The sequence below is a fragment of the Callorhinus ursinus genome, unplaced genomic scaffold (genome assembly GCF_003265705.2).
Source record: "Callorhinus ursinus isolate GAN/ISIS: 27379988/994484 unplaced genomic scaffold, GSC_fseal_2.0 scaffold84, whole genome shotgun sequence".
NCBI classification, from domain to species: Eukaryota; Metazoa; Chordata; class Mammalia; order Carnivora; family Otariidae; genus Callorhinus; species Callorhinus ursinus.
The window spans coordinates 1,388,754-1,401,747 of record NW_027397146.1 but is presented as its reverse complement, the minus strand read 5'-3'; the positions used below and the strand labels follow the sequence as shown (position 1 = coordinate 1,401,747).

The 12,994-nt window shown below is 49.2% G+C and overlaps 1 protein-coding gene across 1 annotated transcript; it reads right to left on the bottom strand.

Moving 5' to 3' along the window:
• Positions 1-277: 277 nt before the first annotated feature.
• Positions 278-6,483, bottom strand: CNGA2 (cyclic nucleotide gated channel subunit alpha 2). Its single transcript, XM_025862834.2, has 6 exons — positions 6,374-6,483; positions 6,062-6,154; positions 5,268-5,438; positions 4,064-4,171; positions 2,165-2,271; positions 278-1,817 (listed from the first exon to the last, which is right to left on the bottom strand). The coding sequence occupies exons 1-6, from the start codon at positions 6,481-6,483 to the stop codon at positions 412-414; spliced, it is 1,995 nt and encodes a 664-aa protein (XP_025718619.1). The 3' UTR covers positions 278-411.
• Positions 6,484-12,994: the final 6,511 nt, after the last annotated feature.

Sequence of the window (12,994 nt, the reverse complement as noted above, 5' to 3'; positions counted from 1 at the left end):
GATATTCAGAACACATATTAGAAAAGCAAGGACCAGAACCAAGTGGGAAGCAGCTATGTGCAAAAGAGCCTGGAGAGAGGGCAGCTCTGCAGTAGGGTGCACAGTGTCCTGCAGGTGGGCTTCTTCAGAGCAGATCATTGCCCAGCCCCCCATGCCCAAGAGAGACCCCTTGAAGATAGTTCAGCTGCTCCTCTCTTCTCTCCTCAGACTTGGTCAGGCTAAAGCTCCTGGAAGCTGAGCCAACATGGTCTGCACTGTGCATAAGCTTGGCTATTAGCCGGACTTGGAGGAGGGCTCCTAGAGGCTTCAAGGAGAATTCAAGAGGGTAATGCATACAATATGGACACCTGCATGGCTCTTCTAGTTCCTGGGGTCAAGGCCAAGGCTGGGAAGGCAGTTGAGCCCAAGCCCTTATGGCTCATCAGCAGCAGTTGGCTCGGGGCTATTCACCCCATCTGACAGGTAATCATCCATATTGTTCTGCTTCATCTTGGTTTCCAGAACTGTAATGCGCTGCTTGAGTTTCTGCTGGGCTCCTGTGTACTCAGCCAGCAGACGGCCAAAGCGAGTGTACAAGGTCTCCATGTTGGTCTCCAGCTGCTCTAGCTTCTCCTGCACATCTACTTCCATGCTGGCAGCCACCTCATTCTCATCCAGCAGCCCCTCCTTCATCAGGATCTCCCGGCCTCTCTCCTCCAAGACCTTCTTGGCATCAGGGTACTCAGTCACAGCTTCCATAAGATCATCCTTGGACAAGCAAAAGAGATCTGAGTAACCAAGGCTACGGATATTGGCTGTGCGTCGATTGCCCATTTTGCTGCCCTTAATGTTAAGGATACTGATCTCTCCAAAGCAACTCCCAGCCGAGAGAAGGGCATATTGAGTAACACCATCATCAGCCACTACTGCCAATTTGCCTTCCTTGATTATGTACATCTCCTTGCCAATATCCCCCTTGCGGCAAATGTAATCTCCAGGGCTGAAGACCTGAGGACGGAGCTTCAGTACCAGCTCCACCAGCAGGCCAGCTTCACAATCCTGGAAGATGCGCACTTTTTTGAGGGTAGACAGATGGACATTGATGGCTATCTCAGCCCTCAGCTTGGCTGGCAAGTTCTTGAGAACTTCCCGCTCATCCACACTCTTCTTATTGGTCCACAGGTAGTCAAACCACTTAATGACCTTGGCTTCCATCTCCTTGCTGACCTTTCGGAACTGCATGTAATGTTTGACAGCATCAATCTTGGCCTGGAATTCAGCCCGGGTAGCATTCATGTTGGAGATCATGGAGCCCACGTTTCCCACAATGGTGGCAAAGATGAGGACACCAATCAGGAAGTCAAAGATGACAAATAAGTACTCCTCATCCTTTACAGGGGGTGGCGTCTCCCCAATGGTGGTAAGTGTCAGGGTGGACCAGTAAAGGCAGTAGATGTATTCCCTAGCCAGGTAGCCATACTCAGGGTCAGTGATGTTGGGATAAACCCAGGTGTCAACCCCAAAACCAATGGACTTGGAGATGGCATAGTAAATGCAGGCATTCCAGTGGATGATGACCAAGATATAGAGGACCAGGTTGCTGATTCGGAAGATGTTGGGGTAGCTGGTGCGTGTCTCAGTGCGGTCAAAGAATTCAAACATGCGGGCAAAGTGTAGCAAGCGGTTAAAGCGCAGCTCAGGGCTGTGGATGCCCACAGCAAAATAGATCAGGTCCGTGGGAATGATAGAAGCCACATCCAGCTTGAACTGCAGGGTGTGGATATAGTTGTCCCGCAACTTCTTAGGATCTTTGACCAGCAGCCCTTGCTCCAGAAAACCTAGTAGAGATGCAAACCAGTATATCAGCTCTGCCCTCAGGCCTGTCCCTCCCAATAGGCTAATGCTCAGCAAGGGACAAACTGCGCATTCAGCCCTCCTTCCCAAGGAGAGGTATAGAAAACTCATTAGCAGAGCTGGCCTGAAAGACCCTGAAAGATGACCACCAGGTCTGAACCTCACTAAGCACGTGGGGACTGTGAGGTTCAAAGAGGAGGAGACACCAACTCAAGTCCCAGCTAGACAGTTGAGTCTAACACAGTGTCAAGAGGGCTTCATAAAAGTATGGACTCAGGACTTTGGACCTATGGGTCATGCTCCTGCATATGCATCCCAGTTGCTCACCTACCTGTGCGCAATCGGATGAAGAGGTCCGTGATGTACACTACATCTGAGAAGTAGTCCAGTACCAGCCATACTAGGTAGTAGCCTCTCTGTAGGTCACTGAAACAGGCTCTGCAGGAAGACAGGACTGGACTTCACCCTCAAAGTCAGCCAAGGCCCTCTGGAGGCCTCAAAGTGAGTGCCCACTGAGCACAGGGCTTGGGATGGCTACCAGGGACACTGACCAATCACAGTCAGTCTAATGTCATGAAGAAACTTACTGACAAGCAACTTATACTCCAATCCTTATTATTACATAGACATCCTTAAACAGACATCCACACTGACCATTACTTTTCTCTCATCCACTGGACTATGAGTACTAAGAAGGCAGAGACCACCTCTTAGTCATTATTCCATACTTTATGCCCTAGTCCAGAGCACCAGGATTTGACAGGTGTGAGTTGAATGAAAAATGAGTCATTGGAAGTATGAATTATAATACACAGCTGAATAGCCTCGATACCCATCTCTGCAACATACACCTATTGAGAACCCAACACAGACCACTAGCCAATCCAGGTGAGAGAGGAGAGAGTAGCTGGGCTTAGCCTAGAGGCAGTGGGAATGAAAAGAGGTTGGAGGCTGCAGGAGTTTTAGGAGGAATTGACAAGAGTTGGTGACTGAATGGGTAGGAACCTAAAGAGGGAGCCGAATAAGAGAACCCAGGATGATGACCCAATGAGTGTACTAGTCAAAGGGAAGAGCTGTTAATTCTGACTACTTGGTCACATTTCAAATAAAACCCCAGCCCCCTCCACTGCTGCACAAAGCCTAGAGAACAGTCTTGTGCCTGCCTGATGTTCACTTGAAGTCCTCCAGCCACACTAGGCCATCCTGAGAGGGGGTTTTAGCATTTGTTCCTCCTTCCTAGAATGTTCCTTTCACCAGCCTCAGGCACCTAAATAACTGATTCCCTCCCAGCATTCAGGTCTCAGCTAAGGTGTCACCTCCTCAGAGAGGTCTACACTGACCTTTCTCTAGTAGCTTCCTGCCTCAAGTCCCTTAGGCATTTGTTTTGTTCATGTTTACTGCCAGTGTCTCCCACTAGCCTGAGAGCTCCAAGAAAGCAGAGACCATGTGTGTCTTGTTCACCACATTATCCCCGGCACTTAGCACAGAGCCTAGCATCCAATGGGTGCTCAGTCAAACCCTTGCTGAATGAATAACTGAAGTGGGGGATGGGATGGGGTGGGAAACGATGTCAAGGAAAGCTACCTGTAGAGAGTGGCTTTGGAACTGAAACAGCAAGAAGAATCTCCATAGGCTAAAAATGGGGAAAGGGAATTTTCTCTTGAGGAAACAGCATGTTATGATCCAAGAGTAGTGAGTACTGGGGCTGGGGTATGCCCAGAAGGTGGAACTAGAGAGAAGGCTAGGTCCAGAGGGCCTTGAAGGTCACTCTGAAGGCTTCAATTCCATCCGGTGAGCAATGGGGGGCCATTGAAGGGTTTGTGAGGAGGAACTGACATAATCAAATATCAGTTTCTAGCAACCACACTAGTTGCAAGTGTGAAGGATGCATTGGAGAGGGCGAGAGTGCCTACAAGAAATGGGTGCAAAACTATTGTAGTTATCCCAGGGAGAGAAGAGGGTAGCCAGGACAGTATTGGTGTAGATGGAGAAGTAGGAACAGATACCAGGAAAGGATAGACATGAAGCTTTGGTAGCATATTAAGTTGGGAAGTAGGGGGCATTGGGGGTTAATAAGGCAGAGGGAGGTGCCATTGGCAAGCAGGGAATCCAGAAAGAAGGCTGGGCTGGGTGAGCTCTGTATCCACAGCTGGGACTGGTGTACTCTCAACCCCAAGGCCTGTGCACTGGGATGCTTTGGCCACCCCCTCCCAGATCCCTCCCTGCTCACCTGGCCACCAGCAGGCACCAGTTGTAGAGGACAGGCATAGCAATGACAAATAGCCAGCGGTAGTACCAGTCCCCAGCTGGATCCAAGACAAATAGTTCAAATTTCTTCCTGAGGAGACAGACAGAGGCCAGGCTTGGGGACTAGGTCTTCAGTGTGGCAGCACCCCCAGGTCCCAGAGGCCAGGGGTCTTTTAAAAAGTAATTCTTAAGATGATGTGCAGGGTAAAGACTGGGTTGGCTCAGGTCCCCATTTTCAGGGAGCCACAACTTGGTAGTGGGCATCTGAGTAGAGCTCAGATGGGCAAAGGTCACCCTTCTTCCTATTTTAACCCCACACAAACCCATTGGTTCTCATGCCTTCTGGAGGTCCCTTGACCAGAGGGCAGGGCATGGCCAGGGGCAGTCTTTTCATTGGAGTGGGTCTCAGGGCCTGGGGAGGGACTTCCGCAGGATGGTAATAAAGGCTCAGGGCCTGTTCCCACATCTCTCCTGGGAAGAGAGAGGCACTCCAAGAAAGTGAGTGCCACGTGCTTCCTGCCCACCCCACCCTCCCTGTTTGGTCCCTGGTCTCCAGCTCCCAAATCGCTTTCCCATATGCTACATCCTATCTTGGCAAAAGCTCTTTTCCTCCACTGGCCAGAAGTGGGGAATGTCGGCTTGGCCAGACATCCCCAGTCGCCAGCTCATTCTTCAAAGAATAGACCCTCCAGCTCTACCTTCTCCGCCCTCCCCACCCCCTCCTGCTCAGTTGTTCCCAGGCCTTCCCCAGCCAGCCAGCCCCCAGTATGGCCTCCTCAAAGGCCCACCTCTGTACCGACATTGGCGCTGGTGTAGGCATACTCTCAGCAGCACTCCCTAATTGCACCCTTCTCTGCATTTACTGACTGCTGGAACTGAGACTGGGGTTGGCACACATTCATGTGTCCTTGCTTTTTGCTTCATGAGCAGCAAGAGGATATCTGGCAAGGCGCAGCTAGGGGAAGAAAAGCCACCAGGAACTCCCATGGTAATTGGCCCCTGGATGTTGGAAAAGCTGTGAACTGAATTAAAACCATAGCAGGTCTCCCCTGCCAACCCTTTTGCCTGCCATGGCAGGGCTTGATATAGACCCCAGTCTTCCTCTGGCAGTGGCATAAGAAACCCCACCAAGCCCTACAGCTGAATGCTTGAGAGCCCTTCTACTCCTACAAGCTGGACAGCTATACTTGGTGCCCTTGCCCTCGCCGTCCTTGTCGCCTTTGCCATCCCCTTGCTGTGTCGTCACAGTCTGGAGTTCGGGCCCACGGAAACGCTCCAGGAATGAGTCAGGTCGCGGTTCCTCCTCACAAAAATTCTTGTTGGCCCACTCTCTAATGATCCCCACCAGGCGGACAATCCTAGAGATGAGAGGAAACATGAGCCAGAGAGGAGAATCATGCTGTTCAGAAAGGATGTAGGCCCAAGAGCTCACTGTCTGGTGAGGGAGATGGAGAACGGACCCTGGAAACAGGCCAGTCTATGATGTCTGCCATGCTAACAGTTGGGATGGGGGCCAGCACTGAGGGCAGGGACTGGGGTTCAGGTATGACTCTGAATGCAGCCTGAGGGGCAAGGGGTTGCTCTGGGAAGACTTCCTGTCAGAGACGCCATCTCAGTTGATTGTGGAGAACAAATAGTGGTTTCCAGGGCAAGATAAAAGTTGGGCTAATGGAGGGCAAGCCAGGAGGAATATTGGTCCAGGTTTCCTGAGACCTAGGCTGCAGATCTCAGGACCCTCTACATAGACCCCTTTGCTAGTAAAAATTCCTCCCCCTTTCCCAATGCTGAGACAGACAACTCTGAAGGCAATGCTCCACTGACCACTCCCAGCTTGCTCACAGGAACCTCCTCAGGAGAAAAGTGCTTCCCAGGGGTCTTAGAAGAAAGGTTCAGCGGGACTGAGAGAAGGTGAGTTATGGTAGCCACTCTGACAGGCCTCATGGACGGAAGCAGGTAGCAGGAGGTGAGTGGTGGAACCCACCTGCGGAAGCCACCCCTCCCCTGCTGGGAGGCATCCATCTCCTCCAGCCTCTGCAGTTCTGAGGAGGTGTCATCGTCGGCTGCAGACTGTGGCCTGTAGAGGAAGAAGCAGAGCTGACCAGGGTTTCTGTGGGCATGCTTTGTCTCCTATCAGCATTTTTCTCTCCTGGGAGGTGCCTAGAAACCCCATAGTCCCTTTTTAGACGGTATCCTTAAGCCAAAAGATGGTTTGCTCTGTGATAATGAGGCAGAGCTGGGAGAAAGTAGAAGCCTCCAGGCCATCTCTGAAATGATCCAGCCTCAGCAGACTCACCTGCTGTTGGTCCTGTGGTCATCTTTGCCATTGGCCTTGATGGCAGGAGGTGCGTGGTGGTTGTGGTTATTGGCTGGGGAACTCTTCACACCATTGGATTTTTCTGTCATCCTCCATGTACAACCAGTATCCTCCCTGCCAGGGAGATGGCCAAGAGGAAGGTCACAGAGGATCTTGGATACCATATAAGGCAGAGGAGGTGCAAGTGAGCAGTGAGAACAGAACCAGGGCTCATCTGGCAAACACCAGCATTCTTGGGTACTGCTATGGCAATGCAGGACAGGAGGATTCAGCATTGCCTAAGTACCAGGCTCTAAATCCCAAGAAAATGAAGATGCTGTCACCACTCTGCCAGGTAATTTAAAAGGCAAACAACATTAAATAATTTACAAAATGTGCTTATTTTTCTTTCACCCCGGTGAATTTTTTGACATATGAACTATCAAAGCTAAAACAAAACAAAATGGATTAAAAAAATAAAAGATGGTATGCCTGGGCAGCATAGTCAGTTGAGCATCCAACTCTTAGTTTTGGCTCAGGTTGTGACCTTAAGGTCCTGAGATTGAGCCCCAAGTTGGGCTCCACACTCAGCATGGAGTCTACTTAAGATTCTCTCTCCCTCTCCCTGCCCCTCCCACTTGTGTGCTTTCTCTCTCTCTCTCTCTCTCTCTCTCTCAAATAAATTAATTAATTCATTAAAAAAGACTGTCTAAGACATCTTCTGGTGCCCTGGCTTTCCAGATGTCTGGCACATGCTTAGGATGCTGAGCACCTCCAAACCAGCCACTGTCCCCAAACTCCTGCCCCATGGGAGAAAATGTATCTCCTTGGCCCAGAGCAACTGCCACTCCACCACTCCCCGCTGCTCTCTGGTTCTCCTGACCTAGACCACCTCAGAGCTCATGTTCCTCAGGTGGGAGTTCATCTCTCATTGACTCCTTCAACCAGTGGTACTGTCTCTGGCACTCCTTCCCCTCAGCTTTAGTCACATTCTCCCCAGTACTCTCCAAGTAATGTTGCATAAGCTGAGAAACAAAGAGGAGCCCATGGTTGGGGCAAGGAGTTAGGAGGAGAGAAGGGAGAGCTCCCATGGGCTCCATAAACAGTAGTACCAGTCAGAACTTTCTCCTTTGGGCTACAGGGAGCCTTGGAAGAGGTGAGCAGGACCATGGCTAGAACAGCATTATATTCTAGAAAGATCCTCTGGCTGCTATGTGGGGACTGGATTATATGGGGAGAAAGATTGGAGGCAAGGTGGTAGGGAGAAGGCTGAAGAAGATGGTGCCAAAGGAGCCCGAGACAAGTGGGCAGTGTGGAGAACTATTCAGGAGGGAGAAAGGACAGGACTCAGAGATGGATGGGGTATGGGGAGCACTGGAGAGCAAGTGGGTGGGATTACACAGAAAGAAAATACAGACTGAGGGACCAGGTCAGAGCTCTGGAGAACCCCAAAGTTTAAGGTATGAGTAGAGGAGGAGGTATCCACAAAATAGACTAAGAAGGAGCAGCCTGAGAGAGAAAAATCCTGAAGAGAGACAGGTGATTGCATTCACTCTGCAATGTTTCTTGCCATGGGGTCAGGGAGGCTGGGGAACAAGATTCAGAGCAGCTCTTCCCTGCTCAGGCTGGTCAGCATGTCCCACCAGATTTGATTAGAAATGGTCAGCACATCCCCCCCAGGTTGCCTATGGCCCCTACTGCTGAAACCCTGCCACACTCCCCATCACCTCATCCCCCCCATCTACCCGTTCCAGCTTCCAAAGCTGTCACTATGGTGATGGCAGACACACCAAGCTCTATGGTGTGTGGTAATAACAAGCAGCCTCAGAGCTGCTCGCTTGGTGTTCTCTGTGGGACTACGGCACTGGGATGCTAATGAGGGCACCTGAGGAATAAGAACCAGCATCTCTGAGTCCCTGCTTAGACCATGGAGGCAGCAGACCATGGAGACAGAAAGTTCCAGGCAATGCAAACAAAGGTAGTACCACTCACACTGATCAGAGTTGGCCTCAGTGGAGCACTGTTCAGTGAATGAATAGCAGGGGTACAGGTGGGGCAGTAAAGGGCAAGTCCTTTGCAGGGATGGAAGAGACACTGGTGTGAGGAGGCTGGACCTAGAATGAAATGTGAGCAGAGGAAGCCAAACCAACCCAGGGAGGCTGCAAATACCAGAAAGAGGACTTGAGGCAGCCTCTCACTGATAAAGATCCAGTGCAGGCCCTGCCAACCACCACTTGGACCTATTCCTTACTAATCATCCCTAGTAGCTGTGGCCCTCAGCCCACAATAGAAATAACTGTGGGGGCACATGGCAACATTTATAGCCTCTCTAAAGTTCTAGCACCAAGACAGATTCCTCTCCCATTATTCCTGCTCCTTCTCTGCTACAAACAGTCCCTTCCTTCAGTCTGATTGCCCAGCAGCTGCCCTGCCACACATATTGCTGTTCATCAGAACCACCCCGTCAGGCTGCTTGCCAGAGAACAAAGGCAGGCAGCTATCTCCTGGCACTGTAGGCAGCTAGGCCAGTGGTTCTCAGCTGCACACTCTCCAAGAAACTTCCTCTAGTCCTAAGGCTTCCATTACCATCATGTCCCAAATTAAGGTCCCAATTCGGGCATCTCTCCCAAGCTGCCCACCCATATATCCAGCTGCCTGGTAGACATCTCCTTTGAGGCACCTCAAATGCAACGCAACTAAAACTAAACTTGATACTTTTACCTTTAAATTGGCTTCTCCAAGTTACCCATCTCATAAAGGGGGGCTGCCCTCTACCCAGTCATCCAAACCAGAAACTTGGATGTCAACCATAATTCCTTATTTCCTTCAGTCATCATACCCAGATAGCCTCTGTCCTCAGTCAATTGTCCCCCCCAAAGTGTCAAAGATCTGTCCATCTACTGCCCTCCATTCCCAAGGCCCTGGCCTGGTCTCGAGCCTTGACTGCTTCTCTCCAGACATGCTACAGCAGTCTGACTGCCTCAATCCCCACCAGGCTCTGGAATGGAGGGGAGATGTGGACACCATCAGGGTTTGCTGGGAGTTAAAGCTCTCACAGGGGATGAGAGCAGAGAAGGAGGCTGAGGATAACATTCTCAAGACCAGCAAAGGTGACATATGGCCCAAGGAGCTGAAAGAGTGGGGGAAATTGGTGACCTTATCCAAAGCAGCTTCCCACCCTTTTCCCCTCCAGCAGCCATTAGTTTGTTTTCTGTATTTACAGATTTGATTCTGCTGGCTGTTTGTTTGTTGGTAGGGAGATGGGCAAAATGGGTGAAAGGGGGTGGGAGATACAGGCTTTCACTTACGGAATTAATAAGTAACAAGGATGAAAAAGGTACAGTGTGGGGAATATAATCCATGGTATTTTAATGGTGTTGCATGGTGACAGACGGTAGTTACACTTGTGAGCACAGCATAACATAGAAAAGTTGGATCACTATGCTGTACACCTGAAACTAATGTAACATTGTGTATCAACTATACTTCAATTTTCTATTTAAAAAAAAAAAAGCAGCCTCAAGGAGTGGTGGTAAAAGACAACATGTTTTGCAGGGTTTCATAATGAGTAGTAGGTGAGGAAAGAAAGATATGAATATGTCTAACTCTTTCCAGAAGCTTGACTGAGAGAGAAAGGAGAAAGATAGAGTAGAAACTGGAGAATGTGGGGTTGCAAGAGGTTCTCTGTGTTGCTCCTGTTATTCTTTTAGTGAGATAATAAAGCAGGTATAAAAGTTCTGAGGAGGGATTCAACAGATAATGAAAGTATCTGTGCATTTGACCAACTCCAGGGGGAGCCTGATAGATTCCCTGGGTTGAGAAGAGAGACAAGAGAATCCAAGGAGACCAAAGGCAGCTGGAGTTTGCAGAACAGAGCACTGGGGAAGAGAAAGCTGCACAGAGAGAGAATTCTGGAGATCTGCAGAGTCCCTTTCAAGTTTTCAGCTGAGCATTTATCAACACACACCTATGAGGAAGGAAGTTATCCATGGCTGGGGAAAGAACCATTCCAAAAAATTGTAGGTTACGGTTTCCAACCCTAACACAGGACTTGGAATAGCGTCTGATGCCACCAACTAGACTGGAAAACTTAATAATTCGTGGGGTATCTGGTGGTATATCCAGAAGGGTCCTGCTACTGTAGTGGGGAATAATTTGTTCCTAGACTGAACACTGTTCTGATCCCACTGAAAAAGGCTGAAAAGCAAGACTCAAAAGGATCAAACTTTCCAAATAAGTTAACTTCATCCCAGAGCAAGACTCAAAAATATCTTTTAAAATAATAAAAAAGTATCCAGCATCCAACAAGGTAAAATTCACAATGTGTGGCATCCACTCAAGAATTACCAAGCATATAAATAATGTCTCCATAATGAAGAGGAAATGATCTATTAATTAAAACAAACCCAGAACTGATACAAATGTAGAATTACCAGACAAGGTTGTTAAAACAGTTAATATAACAAAGATAAAAGAGAATGATAAAAAGAAAGAGCAAAGCATCATTGAGCTGTGGGACAACTGCAAGTGGCTGAATATAAGTGTTGGTGAAGTTCCTAAAGGAGGGGGAGAGAGAAAAAAATATTTGAAGAAAAAAATGGCCAAAAGTTTTCCAAGTTTGACAAAAACTATTAAGCCCACAGATACAAGAAGCTCAATGCTTCTTTCTAAGCATAAGAAACATGAAGAAAACTACACCCAGGCACATTATAATCAAATTCCCCAAATCCATTGATAATGGGAAAGCCTTAAAACTAGCCAGAGAAATAAGACAAATTATGTACAGTCACAAAAGTAAGGATGAAATCAAATGTCCAATAATAAAGGTAAGGACTTGATGGTAATAAGGAAAATCCTTCTGCTGAGCTTCAGGGTTTCCTTCCAACTTCCAACTGGACATTACTCTCTGGCTGCCCTTGGACAGATGCAGTTCATCGTGTCCCAAATCACACTGAATTCACCACCATCAGCCCTTAGACAGACATTTGTGACTGACTGAGACTTCAAGCCTTCAGCTTCTGGCCTTCAGGGTGGCTTGGCACTCAAGCTTCTCCCTAAAGAGCATGTCCAGGCTCATTCTCCCTGTGCACAGCTTCCTGCCAAGTTCCCAAAGTCCTACAGTGAAGCCTGAGTCCAGATTATGCCACCCTTTTGCCAACACCCCTCTGCACTAGATTGTGCACTGCCTGAGGGCAGGCATTAGGATCTGCATTGTTATACAGTGCCTCCTCGTACAGCACTGCAGCTGGTTCCTGGAAATTGCTCCACACATATTGATGGAAGGAAGGAAGGGATGGAGGGGGGGGAGGGGAGAACACATAAAGGTTAGACCTTGGTGCAGTTCGGAGGAATCTCAGAAGGCAGAGCTTAGAAGAGGGAACTGCTAGCAGGGAGACGCTCCAGTGAATCCTTCCAGGTGACTAGGTATCCCAACTTCTTTTATAGTCCAGGCCATTCTGGCCTCAGATTCAAGTTAATACCAGCCAGATTTTTTCTGATTGGGAAAGGAACTCTTCCATGACTGAGAGCCTGGAGAGGCAAGCTCCAAGTCTCAGCCAGAAGCTAGTGCCCTGGATATTAAATTTCAGCCATTACAGCAGAGAAAGTCCTAGGCCGTAGGCAGAGAATGGTATCAAGGGGTGAATTATGCACATCATGGGTGGCAGGGCAGTAAGGACAAGCAATCAAGAAAGCAGAGAGGTAGGCAGGCAAGCAGGCAGTGACAAGGAGGCCCAAGAAGAAGGTAGAACCTGGGGATGCAGGAAGAGTTTCTCATTCGTTGAGCAACTATCGTGTGCTGAATACTTGACCTAAGTTAACTCATTTAATCCTCACAACAACCTGACAAGTTTGATGCTATTATTATCCCTACTGCACAGATTCACACCTAAGCAATCTCGCTCCAAAAGCGCACTCAGCCACAGGGCCAAACTGGCAGGTGAACAGAGCCAGGGACTTGGGTATGAGTACCAAGAGGAGAGTTAGGTCAGAACTGCACCAAGCACTGCAGGCTCTTGTGAAGCTGAAGTTGCAGTGACCCTGCTAAGTCCCAGAACTAAGAACAGTGTCGGGCACTTATTGAATGGATGAGGGAATCATCTACATGACAAATTCCAAACTCTGCATTTGGGCATTCAAATCCCTTCTGGATCTCACCAGACCCATGTTTGCAGCCTCATCTTTTGTGGGGCCATCTCATGTTGGAGCCTGGTGGGGTGTGGCTAGGTCTGGTCCTGGCAGTTCTGAGGCAACCATGGCATCCAAAGGCCAACCAGGTATACACCTTGTCAGCCAGTTGGGGTTCAACTCAAAGCACATGTGCCCAGTCTAAGCACTCAGTGTCAACTTCCTCTAGGTAAGGCAGCCACCACGCAGGAGGCCTCACCTAACAAGTAGTGCTAAGGACTCTGCTCATGCTCTGTCAACAGCAGGGCCAGGACAGTGGCAGGAAATTTAGAGACCAGGCCACCCCAACATTAGCTGTCTCTTATGGCCACAGGCCAACATGGATGGAGCTGACATGACACTTCCTGGATGGAGCTGACACTTCCTGGTCTGGGGTCAAGCTCAGCTGAAGGACCAAAATGGAGAGCCTGTCCCTGTCCCAGTCCTGGCTCTGGG